Source organism: Mesitornis unicolor, unplaced genomic scaffold (genome assembly GCF_000695765.1).
Source record: "Mesitornis unicolor isolate BGI_N332 unplaced genomic scaffold, ASM69576v1 scaffold27999, whole genome shotgun sequence".
Classification (NCBI taxonomy): Eukaryota; Metazoa; Chordata; class Aves; order Mesitornithiformes; family Mesitornithidae; genus Mesitornis; species Mesitornis unicolor.
Window position 1 is genome coordinate 1 of NW_010205666.1, and position 14,889 is coordinate 14,889.

Below are 14,889 nucleotides of genomic sequence, written 5' to 3' on the forward strand. Positions count from 1 at the left end.
TTTATAACAAGGTCACATTAAGGTTTGAGTTGTTCTAGAGGAAGGTCCTGTGAAGAGCTTGTTTTCTGATTAAGAAACAGAGTTTGCAGTGCAATAACTTTTAATTCTTCCACATTTCTCTTGGGGAAATCCAGGTGTCTCACCTCTTGAAATTTTGCAGACAATGCATTTGCCTACACATACACCCGCCCTTCATTCTCAACTGAAGACTGAGCTGTCTTCAGTTTCCATGTCTTTCTGGCTTGGTTAAAGCCCTGTGAACCTACGGGATAAGCAAGGGAAGGAAACTATGCTGTGAGGAGCTGCAGACCAGTGTCCATAGCTGGTACCCGGGGAGAATGAGTACTCCAAATGGATTTCCACAGCACTCAGGGGCATGTGTTACGCAGGGCACGGAGGGTGGAGCAGTACAGGACCTGCACGCTAAAAAAGCTGGCAAAGCAGCAAAGAAGGAGGCTGGTGGCAACGGGGTACTTACCTTTGAAGATTCGCCAAGTGTAGGCACCTCTTCAAATGAAACCTCAAAGCTTTTACCCGGCGAACTCAAAGCTAATATGAAACCAAAATCAATCACTCCAAGGCCTCCTCGGAAACCCCGGCTGGAGCGTGCTGCGTCTCTGGATGAGAAAAGCTGGAGGAGGTGGAGGCGATTCAGAACGAGTCAGGAAAGCCTGACTGACCCCAACGAGACGAGTTCCTCCAATGGTTCTCTGCAGGAAGCGTCCCTCAGCCCTCCCGTCAAGCGTGGGGTGAGCCCCTGCCATCAGCCCTGCCAGCAGCACTTCTTGCACAGTTCACCAGACGCCTCGGAAGCCAGTCCCATGGGGAAGAGCAGAGGAAGCACCTCCGACCTGGGGAAACGAGCCTCCGAAATCTCCAGTGCCTTTGGTGGGCTTCTGCGGGGAAAAGCGTTTGCGGGTGGCAAACCGCGGCTATCCCAAATAATGCCGGCTCGACCTCTGCCACCCGTGGATTTCAATGTGGCCTCTCACACACTGAGGACAGCTAATAGGATTGACTCAGATTGCATGGATTATCGACATTATTCTCAGCACAAGTTTGGGAGGGTGAGCAGCAGCTTGAGCGATACCAGGCTGCATGGCAACGGGATGGTCTATGATAATTGCTCCACAGACTCCATGAAATCGACGTTCAGCCTGCTCACTCCCATTCGCTCCAAGGATGTTCGAAGCAGGTATGTCCCCTCCCCGGATGGGGCAGTGTTTGGGGTGCTGAAGCCCTCTGGGCAGGGAACTTCTGACCCATCGGTGAAGCACCAAAGCTGTTCTGTGTTGTGTAACTTGCTGTGGAGGCTGGAAGCAGTTTGAAGATGAGGAGATTACTACAAATACTTTGTATTTGTTCCTTTCGGCTGAGTATTGTTTTTCATAAATGTAAGTTTGGCTTGCTGTTAGCTTGCTTGTAATATTTAAGTGATCTGTTTTGAAAATTAAGAAACAGTGGCTATAGACTTTGGATGGCTTCAGTTTTCTCATCACAGAACCTGTGTGACATCAGTCTCACCATCAGACTCATGTCCTGGCTTTGAAAAGGCCAATTTATGACAATAGTTTTGTTTTCTTGCATATGATTCATGAACACTCCATAAGGGTTGGAATTTTATAAGGATCTTTAGGCAAGCAGAATAATATATAAATACTAAATGCTGTTTTCTTGAGCTAAAAGTGTGTTCTTGATTAACTCAAGGTTCAAGTCTTACAAATAATTGTTGCAACTATCATGCCATTTCCTCAGATGCTCTTCTGTGGGTCTTCTGTTCACAGAAGTTATTTGGAAGGCAGCCTTCTTGCGAGTGGTGCTTTACTGGGAGCAGAAGAACTTAGCAGGTATTTCCCTGATCGGAACGTTGGGATTTTTGTGGCCACCTGGAACATGCAGGGTCAGAAGGTACGTGCACGTGAGTCTCCACTGATCTTCTGACAGTGGTCAAGTTACCCCATCTTTACTGCAAGGACTGGTGCAGTGTTATTTTACTGTTCATGACTGTGTTCCTCATTACTGCATGGCTGAACTGTGGAATCGTGGTTACTGCTGGAGAGACAGCAGTTGAAGTCGGCCCTAGGAAAGGAGAATTTCTGAGGAAAATGAACCTATTTCTTGAAGCCTGAGTTCTTTACATATGCTGTGGGACTCGCAGCTTAGACTGGACTTTTCTTTTACTTTTCTAGTAAATGTTTGCATAATTGTGATTTTTTTAAATTTTTTTTTTTAATAATAGGAACTTCCAGTGAATCTGGATGACTTCTTATTACCAACAGATCCTGACTATGCCCAGGACATGTACGTCATTGGGGTTCAAGAAGGCTGTCCAGACAGGTAGCAAAAACAATGTAATGAACCATCCTCTTTTATTGTTCACTGATTATTTTTGGTTTTAATTAGTCTGGAAATACTCTCCATAATATTCTTAATGTTTTCAATAATCAACCCACTTAATAAGACTCTGAAATCCGGTGCATGAGCACCAAGGGTTTAGAGAAAAATATCACAAAAACCTGTAAATACAGAATTGTCAGGGCAGCTCATGGCAAAACTCCTGTCTGATTTCTGTGGGCATCTTACCATGGATCTGAGCTGGCTGTGAGCTAGCTCATGGGCTGGCTGTTATCATCAGTAGCACGTGCTCATTAGCAGTACATTGCTGCAAAATTTCTAGTCTGAGATTGACTAACTGCAGAAGAGCAGGTTACAGCCTCATGTCAGACTTTGTAGGGTATCCTCCCAGTGGGGCTCTTTTCTCCTCAGATTTGTGAGCTGCTTGCTGCAGTGGCAGTAATAATCTCTCACCAAGATGCAGAGTTCACTGCATGGCATGTGTCCAACTCACCAGCCTTCGCTGCAGCATCGCTGTGGCAGTGGAGGTTTTGCTTACATTTACTTGCTGTTCTTTATCGGAGGGATTGCTCTGTTCTCACGATGCTGATTTCCTTTCCTGGTTGTTGTCTCTTGTGCTGTCCTTGTGATCCAGCTGTTGTTCTTTCCTGCAGAAGAGAGTGGGAGATCCGCCTGCAGGAAACGCTGGGCCCCCACTACGTCATGCTCTACACTGCTGCACATGGGGTGCTCTACATGTCGGTCTTCATTCGGAGGGACCTGATTTGGTTCTGCTCAGGTGTGTGGTCCAGTAAGAGCTGGAGAGTGGGGAGATGAAAGGACTGATGCCATTGGGCACCTTGACCTTTTCTCCAGGGCTATCCCTCACTTAACTTTCCTGTTCACTGCTTCTAGAGGCATTTCAGTAAAAGCAGCTTCTTTTCTCTCCCTCCAGAAGTGGAGTACGCCACGGTGACAACTCGAATCGTATCTCAGATCAAAACCAAGGGAGCTCTGGGAATCAGCTTCACATTTTTTGGGACCTCCTTTCTCTTCATCACCTCCCACTTCACATGTGAGAGTTTTACAGTCTTGTTAGAAGTGTTCTGATGAAGGGAGGATGGGGGTTGCTTTACAAAGGTGGAAAAGCTGCAAGGGGACAGAGGAGCTGGACAGACTGAAGCCAAGGATTGCTAAGCTAAGAACAGTGAGGGAGGGGGATTTTTTGTAGCAAACTTACAAAATAACTGTATTAAAAAAAAAAGAACAAAAAGTGAACCTTGCACATTTCTTTTCCTTTCCCATACTTTTTGTCATTATTTTTCAGTCTGTCTGCCCCACAGGTCAGTGTGTTACATTTTACATGTGGGAAATCTCTGATGTCCTTTGGAAGCTGCTGTTGCAACCAGAAATGGTAATTGAATGAAAATAATGCATTGCTGACAGTAATGGGATTTCTGTCTTTTCAGCTGGGGACAGTAAGGTGAATGAGAGGAAACTGGACTACAATAAAACCATTCAAGCCCTTACACTTCCCAAGAATGTTCCGGACACAAACCCCTATCGATCCAGTTCTAGTAAGTGTGGAACCATGCTTGTGTGGGAGCCCACATGAATAGACCGTGTGTGTTGTCTTTCAGTCTACGCTAACGAAGAGAGAATGAGAGTGCTAATTTGAGGCAATGTAAAAAGAGACCACGGGACTTTTTGTCTGAGGATGGTTATTATTCACCTGATTTATTTTTTTAGGTGAGGTGTAATTCTGGGGGAAATTTGAGAGAAAAAGTTGAAATGGAGGGGGAGAGAGAAAATTCAAAAGGAATGTTCGTGTGATGTATTTTTTCTCAGAACAGCAATAAGATAACTGTGGTGTAATTTTTAACAGTATTATGGACGTGTTTCACTTTCCAAGTGTTTCCTAGAACAAGTAAAAATTACTTATTTCAAAACTGAAGAGAAAGAACATTATTTTGATTTACATACACACAGGTTGGCACATTGTCTGCCAAATTCTATTATTGTTTCTTAATTCTGCGCTGTTAACATGACATCCAGATCTATAGCTAAGCCCTTTTTCTAGAAAGATGAATTTTCTTCTTATCTGCAGCATAGTAGTTTTAATATTCATACTGTTTGCAGGTGATGTCACGACTCGGTTTGATGAAGTATTCTGGTTTGGTGACTTCAACTTCCGACTAAATAAGGATCGTGAGACCGTGGATTCCATCCTGAACCAGAACCCAGAAACAGGCGTGTCCAAGCTACTGGCATACGACCAGCTTACCACTGAAATGAGTAGGGGTGAGGGACAGCTGTTTTATCTCCCTAGCCACCAGGAACAAAGATATCTACACATAGAAATAATTGCAGCCAAGTCCCTGTTTCCTAGAGACCTTTCCTGCTTTCTCAAGTTCCCTGAAAAAGGAAGTTAGCAGTTGTCAAACCCAGTGGCAGTCTGGACAAGGGACATTTCGCTGTACCATTTTGCTATATTGTAGTGTAATCTCCCAAGCCATTTACTGCTCTGTTTCATCTGACTCCTCTATAAACTGCACGTCATTCTCTCTGGGACATTTTGATTTAAGTCGCATGTGCAAAGCATCATGAGCTGCAGTGGAAGAGGAAGTGCATGCACCAAGTGCTATTTGTTTAAATAGCCACTGACTAAATAGCCACTGGCTATTTTTTATCCTCACTGTGTAAGAACTTGAGCTTGCTTCCTTTTCTGGAGGCCAAACCCAGGTTTTCCTAGTCATGTATGTACATGCCCGTTGTTCCTAGCCAGCAATAGTTAAGCAGTGTTGAATAAATGCAGAAAGTGTGCCATGTTCTTGTGAAGGAGGAGTTTGTTGTTAATGCTGCTCTCTTCCCTTACAGGGTCTATTTTCAAGGGATTCCAAGAGGCTGACATTAATTTCCGTCCTTCCTACAAGTTTGACATAGGAAAGGACAGCTATGACACCACTTCCAAGCAAAGGACTCCTTCCTATACGGTAAGAGATGATTTCAGAGCAGCGTGCTCAGCCGCACATCTGCCTCCAAAGGGGATTCTCACCTATGTGTAAAAGTTCCCTCGCCACAGTTGGTCTGCGTGAGATTCAGTCATACTGAGATTTGTTGCTTAAGGGCAGCAGGGCACGTCGGGCTGGTTTGGAAGAAAGGGTTGTTGAATCTGTGATCACGGGGAGAGTTTGGCATAGGCTGCTAAGCTCATTTTCCCTGCCTTACATCCTGTTCAAGTGCATCCTCCCCTGTGCTCAGAGCTGCTGTTGGGATCAGACAAACATTCTTCATGAGTGTATCCTTGTCCAAGACACTTAATTACATTAAGTGGAGTGTGATAAATGAATGGATTTGTCTCTTGTGAACCAGGGCTTCTTTCATAGTGGGTGTGCAAAATGGGTTACCATCAGTGTCCCCTCTCTCTCTGCCTCCCAGGATCGAGTTGTATTCCGCAGCCGGTACAGAGATGACATCCAGGCTCTCAAGTACTCATCTTGTCCTGTGATCAAAACTTCAGACCATCGGCCTGTATTTGCCCTGTTCCGTGTGAAAGTGAGACCCGGCAGAGACAAGTTAGTACCTCCTTGTGCCCCTCTGTATGATTGCACATGGCTCCAGTGGTCCTGAGGATATGCTCCTGCTTGGAGCATGTCCCTCTGGGAGAGTCCCTGACATAGAGTTAGTCCCGTGTTGCTCTCTGCAGCCTCTCTGTTTTTACCCAGTATACGCTCTCAGTGGTTAGAGACTTAAACCTTGCACTGACAGCTGAAATCCCTGCTTGCCAGGTCCCTTAATCCTCCCGAGGGAGATAAATGGAGTCCATGGCAATTGATTATAAATCTGTGTTTCATCTGAGATGCACCTCTGTTTTTCCTGTCAGCATAGACAGCTTTTCTCTGCTGTTCCCTCTTTGGGATCAGTGCTGTTTTCGCTCCCCAGTGGTGGCTTCATTTCAATATAGCTGCGTGTCAGTGGAGTGTTTTGAGATCTTCCAAGTTCTCGATGTCCCGCTGTGGGCTGTTGTGCTATAGTAGAACGCCTTAGAAAATTTGGTTAGACCCAGATACCTAAAAAACTGTGATTTCTCAAAGCACTTGATCAGCAGCGCAGTTAGAGTCCAGATTTTTTTGTTGATTAAATAGAATTATTGCAGAGTCTGTGAAGCTGAGCTGCTAGTGTTTCCTTCTGGCCTCTGGAACAGGACAAGGTAGGAACTGCTATGGCCGAACCACACCAGCAAATACACCGAGTTAACAGTAAGCTAGTTCAGCTTTTCAAGTGAGTGGTTTTTGGTTTAGGGTCATAAAGAATGTCCTCCATGTATGCCCTTTATGAGCGCAGGTGTGTTCATGCTTAAATTGAAAGTACATTTCCCTTTTGCAAGCAATATTGTCTTAATTTAAATGTATTGTGGAAAACAGCTTGTTGCTGTGGAAGAACAACTCTGTTTTACCCATTTTCTCGCACAGCAGTAGCTGAATGCTTAAGAAAAGTAAAAATTAAGTTTCTGGCCTTCGTAGTATGAACTGGTTGGGAAATGTTGGGCAACCAAGAAGAATGTATTTGTGCCCTGATCTAATTGCTTGTGTTTACTTGTAGCATTCCACTTGCTGCAGGGCAGTTTGACAGAGAACTCTATTTAATCGGAATAAAGAGGCGGATTACAAGGGAACTTCAGAAGCGGCAAGAGCGAAAGGACCAAAAATCCAGCAGCATATGTAGCATTTCCTGAGCTGAGAACTCTGCAGTGCTTGTGTTAGAGGTGCCCGGAAAGAGGATTTCAGGCCACAGCAAACTCTGCAGGGAATTCTCTGCTTAAGCACCTCTGGCAGTTGCTGTGGCTTGTGAAGAATGTCTTAAACCTCATCCTGGATTCATTTGCATGAGCTAATCCACGTAGCTCAAGAGCTTTCACTGAAGAAAACGGAGTCAGTTTTGTAGGACATCCATCCCAACAGATGTAATTGATTTACTTTTCACCATACAATCTCTGGAAGCAACCAGGTGTGGTCTCTGGGCTCTAAGCTGACTGCATGCAGGGGGCACAGCTACTGGAACTGGCATGACTGGGGGCAGAGGACCTAAGAAAAGCCTGCAAAAAGGTGAACACTTTTGTCTGTTTGATTTGATCTTGTTTGCTTACGTATGTTGTGGGGTTGTTTTTTTCCTCCTTATCTGTAGCCAAGTGTACGGTAATCTGTCAAATGTGTAACAGGGACCAGGCAGGGGACTTGGGCAGTTTTGTGTAAGGGCGGTGCTCCTGCATTGGGCTTTCTCGGTCCTCTACAGCAAGATCAGTGTGAATGTACTACTGTACATTTGAAGTGTAGAAACATTGCCTTTCAAGAACTATTCTACAGGCCTTCTGTTACTAAGGGGGTAAATATTAATCTCTCACACCATGTATTTGGCTGTTAAGGAAGGGATTGTTTCAGTCTCATGTGCCCTCCTCAGGGGTGATAAAACACTCACTTTCAACTCCAGCGTCCTGTTGCTGAAGGCAGGAACAGTCCAAGTACAGCCACTGTGCAATGCTTCACCAAAGCAATGATGACGTCAAGGGAGTACGAGGGAAGTATGCAGACAAACTGCACGTCAGGCCAGTGCAGTTCCATTACCTCTGATTACAGTTAATTCCTTCTGTTTTATTTTTCCAATTCAGTGAACTGTGAGTAACCTGCTATTTTTGAAGTAGTGTTGTCCTAAGGCTAAACATACTACGTGGACCAGTAAGGCGCTGGTAAAATGTTAAGTACAGCTAATATTTAAAAACTCTTCATGGGCACAGATTGGCCAGATCATAAATCACCTTAGTACATAAAACACCGTGCAAACAACTTGGAGGAAGTGCTGCTAACTATGCAACCTGTCCAAGACAGAGCTTCCGTTCTGCGGTACAAACATTTCTGGCACTGACCTGTCTGTAGCCATCAGGTATTCGGGTTTCCTTTCTTTTTAAAGGAATAAAAATAAATTAATGCAATACCTTAAATGAGAGCCAGCTCTTACTGGAGGTTGTCAGAACTAGAGTTCTTTGTGTGATGCATGCTACGTGTTTGGGTGACCCGAGCCATTTGTCTTCAGCTGGAAAAGCGGGATGCATTTCTTTGGGATCGTTTACACTGCACACATAAAGCAGACTTCACCCGCCAGTTCAAGAACCCCAGCCATTAGCTGATGAATTTCAGAACTCTTACCACTTGTTCCAGTTGTTTAGAGGTCTCTTTATTTTCTTACAAACATACACAACAACTGAACAGCACTTCCATAGTGTGGGTTTCCTGCATGAGGAAAAGTATGGGGATAAAGCAGGTAATAGCTGCCTCAGTGTTCTGCTCCCAGTTTGGTTGCTCCTTACAATACACACCTAGCCAGTGAAGTGCTGCAGTGCAGCTGTCTATGTTTTAAAGCCCATACATTAAGGGATTATGTAAATCAAGTATTTTAGTCCTCACTTTTGAGTCTCCACTTCTTCAGTACATCAGATGCACGGCACTCGGCTTCATGTCTCTCTCTGTAACACGGGGTCAGTCACTTACAGGCTCGTAAGCTTTCTAAATGTCATTTTGTTTATCTTGACTCCTAGCTGAGTGACATCTCTGCTGCGAGACTGACAATTATGTCTTCTTTTTGCAAGGTCTTCAGGAGTTTAAGGTGCAGCAGCTCCTTTAATAACTTTCTGGTTGTACTCTGCAGTAAAAGATTATTCTTTAGCAGAGTTATCAAGTTATTTCCAGACATCTGACTTCTAGTGGTATTACAGATGGTAAATTACACTGAGGAATTGGATCCGTGATGCTTGAAACAAAACCCGGACTGCAGGAAACCTGTTGCCTAACTTCCCATGGATAACTAGTATTTTCCTAATTCAGTTTGACCAAGTCTTTGTTCACCTTGGTAACAGCTGTAAATATTCTTTGCACTCAGCTGTGTAAGCTGAGCTCAGTAAAAGACCTTTTATTCTTTAGCAGAGTTATAGAAGTTATTTCCAGACATCTGACTTCTAGTGGTATTACAGATGGTAATTTACACTGAGGAATTGGATCCGTGATGCTTGAAACAAAACCCGGACTGCAGGAAACCTGTTGCCTAACTTCCCATGGATAACTAGTATTTTCCTAATTCAGTTTGACCAAGTCTTTGTTCACCTTGGTAATAGCTCTAAATATTCTTTGCACTCGGCTGTGTAAGCCGAGCTCTTTAACACACCACCACATTCCTCAGAAGGGCACACACCAAGGTCTCCAATGTGACAGCCCCACTTCTGCTGATTCGTTCAAGTGGTAACACAGAGGTGACTGACTTCTTCTCAGATACATCCTTTCACTTGCAGTGATGAGTATTTTGGCTTTTTATGTTCTCCCCAGTGCCAAGAGGAGGCTGTATACACCCATCCTCTCCTGTAACCTACTCAGGGCGTCAAAGTAGTCCTCCAGAGCCAGGGCGGACCTTTCAACCCAACATAAGAAGGTCTTCACAGTCCAGTGTTCTGAAGCAGCTCTGTTCAGCTGTAGCACAGCTCCATGTTTGTACAGTATGCCTGGAAAGATGGGGGGAGGAGGGCTTGCAGCAGTGATATAATTTCAAAAACATTTAAAAAGAAGCAAGTTTGTCAGGCCTGTACAGAATGCGCTGCTTTATCGAAAGAGCCGGTACATGCGAGGGAGTCGCCCGTCCTTACTGGAAAGCGCTGCCTGGATGTGTTCGTAAGTGGGCAGATCAGTTAAGTCACCCAGGGCAGCCACAGCTGGTTTTTTATGAAGCATCTTGGTGACCACTCTCTTGATATCACTGGATTTCACCTGACCTGCAGAAAATAAAAGAAAAAAGCCAAAGTGACAACTACATTCTAAATCACAGAATCACAGAATTGCTCGGTTGGAAAAGCCCTCTGAGATCATCACGTCCAACCGCTCCTGTCTACCCCCTAAACCATATCCCTAAGTACCTCGTCTACCCGCTCTTTAAACACATCCAGGGATGGTGACTCCACCACCTCCCTGGGCAGCCTGTTCCAGCTTCTGACGACCCTCTCAGTAAAGAACTTCCTCCTTATCTCTGACCTGAACCTCCCTTGGCACAGCTTGGTGCCATTTCCCCTTGTTCTGTCCCCCATCACCTGGGAGAAGAGACCAGCACCCACCTCTCTACAAGCTCCCTTGAGGCAGTTGTAGGTGGTGATGAGGTCTCCCCTCAGCCTTCTCTTCTCCAGGCTAAACAAGCCCAGTTCCCTCAGCCGCTCCTCATAAGGCTTGTAAATAGCACAAGCAGCTTTATTATACTGCCGAGTCAGGCCCCATGCTCAGAAAACCAATTGCTAACTCTGAACCTTTTCTACCATGCTTATTTTTGTCAGAAGGAAGGAAAAAACAAGCATTGTGCTAGCTTGCAAGCAACTGAGAAGATCAGTTTGAAATGTGTATCTGTAGTATTTATCACAGAATCACAGAATCTCAGGAGGTGGAAGGGACCTCGAAAGCTCATCCAGTCCAACCCCCCTGCCAGAGCAGGATCACCCAGACCAGGTCACACAGGAACACGTCCAGGTTGGCCTTGAATGTGTCCAGAGAAGGAGACTCCACAACCTCCCTGGGCAGCCTGGTCCAGTGCTCTGTGACCCTCACAGTGAAAAAGTTTTTCCTGATCCTTTACGTCCCCAAGCTTTCAAAGGCAGTTCATCTGTGCTACAGGAATGTGTTGTACGTTTCTCCCCAGTCCAGCTCCGATTGTACCTACAGTTCAGTTAAAGCAAGGAAAAGGATTGTCTACTCACTGATCAGGGCACAGAGCTCATGAGGTAGCTTCCTCGTGTTTGTCGCCAACACTTGCCTTCCCACATCCTCAAAGATAACTGGCCGAGACTCAAGGTTCATCATGAGCATGGACTTCAGCTGTGTCTTTGCTCGCTCAAGTTCTACCTGTAAATGAGCAGCAAATACAAACAGATGTAAAAAAAGTCTGCCCGCTGCTCTCTAATACGAGATACCACCTAAGAGTTCTGGAAATGCCTTCCTCTGTGAATGTGTTCTTAAAATTACTATCTTCTTTTACAGAAGTATTTAACATACGTATTTACAACAACACATTCTAGCAAGGCCAGTGCAATGCAGTATTTCAGCTCAAAGACCATCTGCACAGTCTGCAAATCAGGCTGCTGACCTCTCCTATTGCTCCTGCCATTAGAATGAATTCCCTTGTGATGATTTCCACCATCTCTCGAACCTAGGAAAAACAGGTATTTGAAAGAAGGTTAGAACAATGCTTATTCTGTTAACATTACTGTCTGGTGATAAGTGACGTGACTACTTTTTAAGGACACCTGTCTTTGAATACAGGACATCTGTATACCTGTTTTGGATCTGCACTGGCATGTATACACAGGAGACCTGTATCCTCGTAACTGTGGTGGTAAGAGGTTGCATTATACATCCAGTGGTGCCTGCGAGTATACAAAAAGTACTTAAGAATTTAAATGCAAAAATTTATCAAATACGGACAGTTAGTCCCCTCCTAGCACATTTCCAGGATCCTCAGCAGTGAATTGTCAATCCCTGCCTCTGGCAGTTTCTGAACCTGCCATCTACGTCCTTCTCTCCACCTGCATCCTTGAGACCAAACCCAGAACAATACTGAGCAGGATTACTGGTACCCACTGCCAACTGCATTAATATCCCCTGATTAAAGGACAGGTTGGGCTGGTAGAGGAAGACACGATTCCTGGTGACTTCTGCCCTTCACTTTCACCCTCTCACTGTCAAATCAGTCCTGCATGTTTCAAGTGGAATAAGCTGACGTAAAACCTGGGGGTGCTGGCTTTCAAAGGATGAAGCCTTCCGTGTCAATCTGCTAGAGAAGACTGTTTCTGCTGTTCCTTAAACAGAAAGGCAAACCAACCTGTTGAGCACATTGAGGTACAGTCGAGTGAACATGCCCTTGCCAGGCCCTCCAGCTGAAAACGAGCCACCGCCTCCCATCATCATGTTTAACACTGCAAAAGGAATGAAATCTTCCTCCTGAATTGCAACAAGAAATTCCGTCAGGTAATAAAGCCCTAAAAGGTCTGGGATGAGTAAAAACAGAGAAGAAGAGTCAGAAGGAAATACAGCACTAGATAAGTGTAAAAGTCAGTGCCTTCATCAAACTGTCAGTGAAAACGCTGCTTGTCTGTGTATGCAGCATCAGCAGCGAGGGACTATGTTTACATGAGGAGATATCTGAGATTCTTCAAGTATAGGGCACCCAAAACACAGGATCTTAGGTTAATACTTACTAAAAATGAGCAGCTTTCTAACCCAATCATGATGTGGGTAAGCTCTGGAATGGGAGTGGGGCCCAGACTCACATCTGACATATCTTTCTCAACCTGTGTGGGAAGGGCAGACAAATTATTAGGACCACTTTTCACTGTTGCGCCCAGCTTGATATAGTCCAGATAATTAACCTGTCATCCAAATATTCGTGACTAGTATGTGATTTTAGAAAAGCTAAGCCTATAGAGCAGTCAGCTCAAGTCCAAATCCACAGTTTCAACAGAGAGGAAGAGGCACGATGCCACCCCCACCTTCCTTTTACCTTGATAATGCCTCCTGTGTACTGAGCCACGGATCTGTCCACATCCTTGCTCTCCCCGCTGCCCCACACGGGCTCCACTCCAAGCAGGTGTTTCTGTGCACACTCCACCAGCTGCTCGTGCTCGATGCCCACCCCGGCAAGCACCATCCTGTCCGGCGTGTAGTAACTGCGCAGGTACGAATGCAGGACTTCTCGATCAATTTTGTCAGTATTTTCCACTGGGCAGAACCTATTCAGTCCAACTGTATTGTCTCTGTAGGCTGCCTAAATGAAACAGAGAAAATAACAAATATTACTTCACCATCCTCCATCTAAACCTTCTTATGTCGACCTGTATGAGACACAGAGGGGACAGGCTGAGCGTTATTTCACTATCAGTGTAACTCAACGTCACCCATGTCACCAAAGATAAGTTATGGACAGGTGTAGTTTAGGTTAAATCTTTCACATGTCTAGAACGTAGGATTTCAAAGTGGAGGGACAGCAAAATTCTCCCTTTCACCACTGAAATCTAACTAACTAACAGATTTGTTTTCAGAATAGTCTAAAATAAACCCTGAAGTTGAGGAAAAAGTGAGGAAGAGAATGCAGCGTGTCTCGTTCAGGGCCTGCACGCACGGTACTTCAGAGCGTTTTACCGCATGGATCATTTCTGTGAGGAGAGGCTCTGGATCAGGTCTCATATTCAAGTCTTCAAGCTCAAATCGTATAGCTGTTCGAGTCATCTCCATTTCTTCATCTGTCATGAGAAAGAATGCAAGAGGTAACACCACCACGCCAAGTAACTGCTACGTGATAACTTCCTGCACAATCTAATGAAGCACTGTGAAGTCTAACAGCAAGTCACGTGTTGGGATTCTTTATTTTTGAGAGACAGACTTAGGTATCTCGGTTATCCCACACCTGATAACCTGGGCTGCAGCGCCACATCAGCCAGCAAGTTGACCACTGTGTCCAGGCCTCTGGCGTCAGCAGAAATCGCGTACATTATGGTGTCCCTGCAACACAAGCAGAGGGGTTTGCACTGAGAAGTCACTTCTCTGATCATTCAGTAAACGTGCATCAGGAAATAACAGATAAAGCTGCTTGACCACTACTCATTAAATGCTTTCAAAAGGAAATAGAACTGGCTTTTATAAACCTTTCAGGTTCGCTTTTGTAGCTTCCTAACAGTCACCACAAATAAATTTCTCCTGTTTAGAAGCAAAAAGTGGCTTTTACCATCACACACCAGAAATAGCAACTCCAACTCCTGCCGGTGTTACAGCCACTCGGGCAACAGACCACAGAGAGAGCCTGTCCTTACCTCGATGCCTGGCAGTCACAAATGCCCCCGTGCTTTTCTAAGGTGAGGAGAATTTCATCTTTGCTGCCAAACTGAGCTGTGGACTAAAAAGACACCAGCGTTATTAATTAGGAAAGCAATAACTGCTTATAATCCTTCAGTACAGGCCAAAACAAGCATCTTCTACATTCCTTATGTCAAATGGTTTGCTAAATACTCGCTAACCCTGGAGCTGAAAGCACAACAGGCTTTCAAAATATAATTACGGTCGCAGCAGTTAACTCAGAATACCAGCACCATCTGTTCAAACAGATCAGACCCACAGGGCCGCTGCGAGGAGCAGACCCTGCCCTGGGCCGCTCTCTCTTGTGATTTACCACGTTTGCACAACCTCTGGGGCCCTGCTACAAGATCGGTACTCACAGAGAAGGCGAGCTTTTCCAAGAAGTGGGAGATGCCGCTGAGGTACTTCGTTTCGTGTCTTGATCCCGAATTTACAAGAACTGGCGTCAAGAAGAGAAAATACCGGTGTGACTTCTAACCCCCACCCCGGTCCTTACGCGAACGCCGGACACCCCGCTCCCGAGGGAGGTGAAGCGTCGCCGCCGGGGCAGCGGCCCGGCCCAGTGCCACCCCTCGCCAGGCGCGGGTACTCACGGCCCACGGTGCAGAACTGCCCGAACTTGTTCTGGGAG

At 45.3% G+C, this 14,889-nt stretch overlaps 2 protein-coding genes across 2 annotated transcripts; one reads left to right on the top strand and one right to left on the bottom strand.

Annotated features, from left to right (window-relative positions):
- Positions 1–338: 338 nt before the first annotated feature.
- INPP5E (inositol polyphosphate-5-phosphatase, 72 kDa) lies at positions 339–7,371 on the top strand. Its single transcript, XM_010191492.1, has 10 exons — positions 339–1,195; positions 1,785–1,908; positions 2,240–2,337; positions 3,009–3,133; positions 3,290–3,409; positions 3,804–3,911; positions 4,474–4,635; positions 5,212–5,327; positions 5,773–5,909; positions 6,937–7,371. Exons 1-10 carry the CDS (start codon positions 339–341, stop codon positions 7,067–7,069), a joined length of 1,980 nt encoding a protein of 659 aa, XP_010189794.1. The 3' UTR covers positions 7,070–7,371.
- Positions 7,372–9,902: 2,531 nt separating this feature from the next.
- PMPCA (peptidase (mitochondrial processing) alpha) lies at positions 9,903–14,885 on the bottom strand (the record flags this gene model as incomplete). The annotated part of the gene is made up of 12 exons (XM_010191493.1): positions 9,903–10,144; positions 11,111–11,255; positions 11,497–11,559; positions 11,686–11,776; positions 12,232–12,350; positions 12,608–12,700; positions 12,910–13,173; positions 13,548–13,648; positions 13,813–13,907; positions 14,216–14,298; positions 14,618–14,697; positions 14,852–14,885. Coding segments are annotated over 12 exons (1,338 nt in total), but the record flags the coding sequence as incomplete, so codon positions are not given.
- Between the last annotated feature and the right edge of the window lie 4 nt (positions 14,886–14,889).

What these genes read in the sequence shown, in the direction of transcription:
- INPP5E (XM_010191492.1), top strand. Translation starts at nt 339, where the DNA reads ATGAGTACTCCAAATGGATTTCCACAGCACTCAGGGGCATGTGTTACG. An exon ending in TCCAAGGATGTTCGAAGCAG is followed by an intron (nt 1,196 to 1,784) that starts GTATGTCCCCTC and finishes TTCTGTTCACAG; the next exon opens with AAGTTATTTGGAAGGCAGCC. An exon ending in TACCACTGAAATGAGTAGGG is followed by an intron (nt 4,636 to 5,211) that starts GTGAGGGACAGC and finishes CTTCCCTTACAG; the next exon opens with GGTCTATTTTCAAGGGATTC.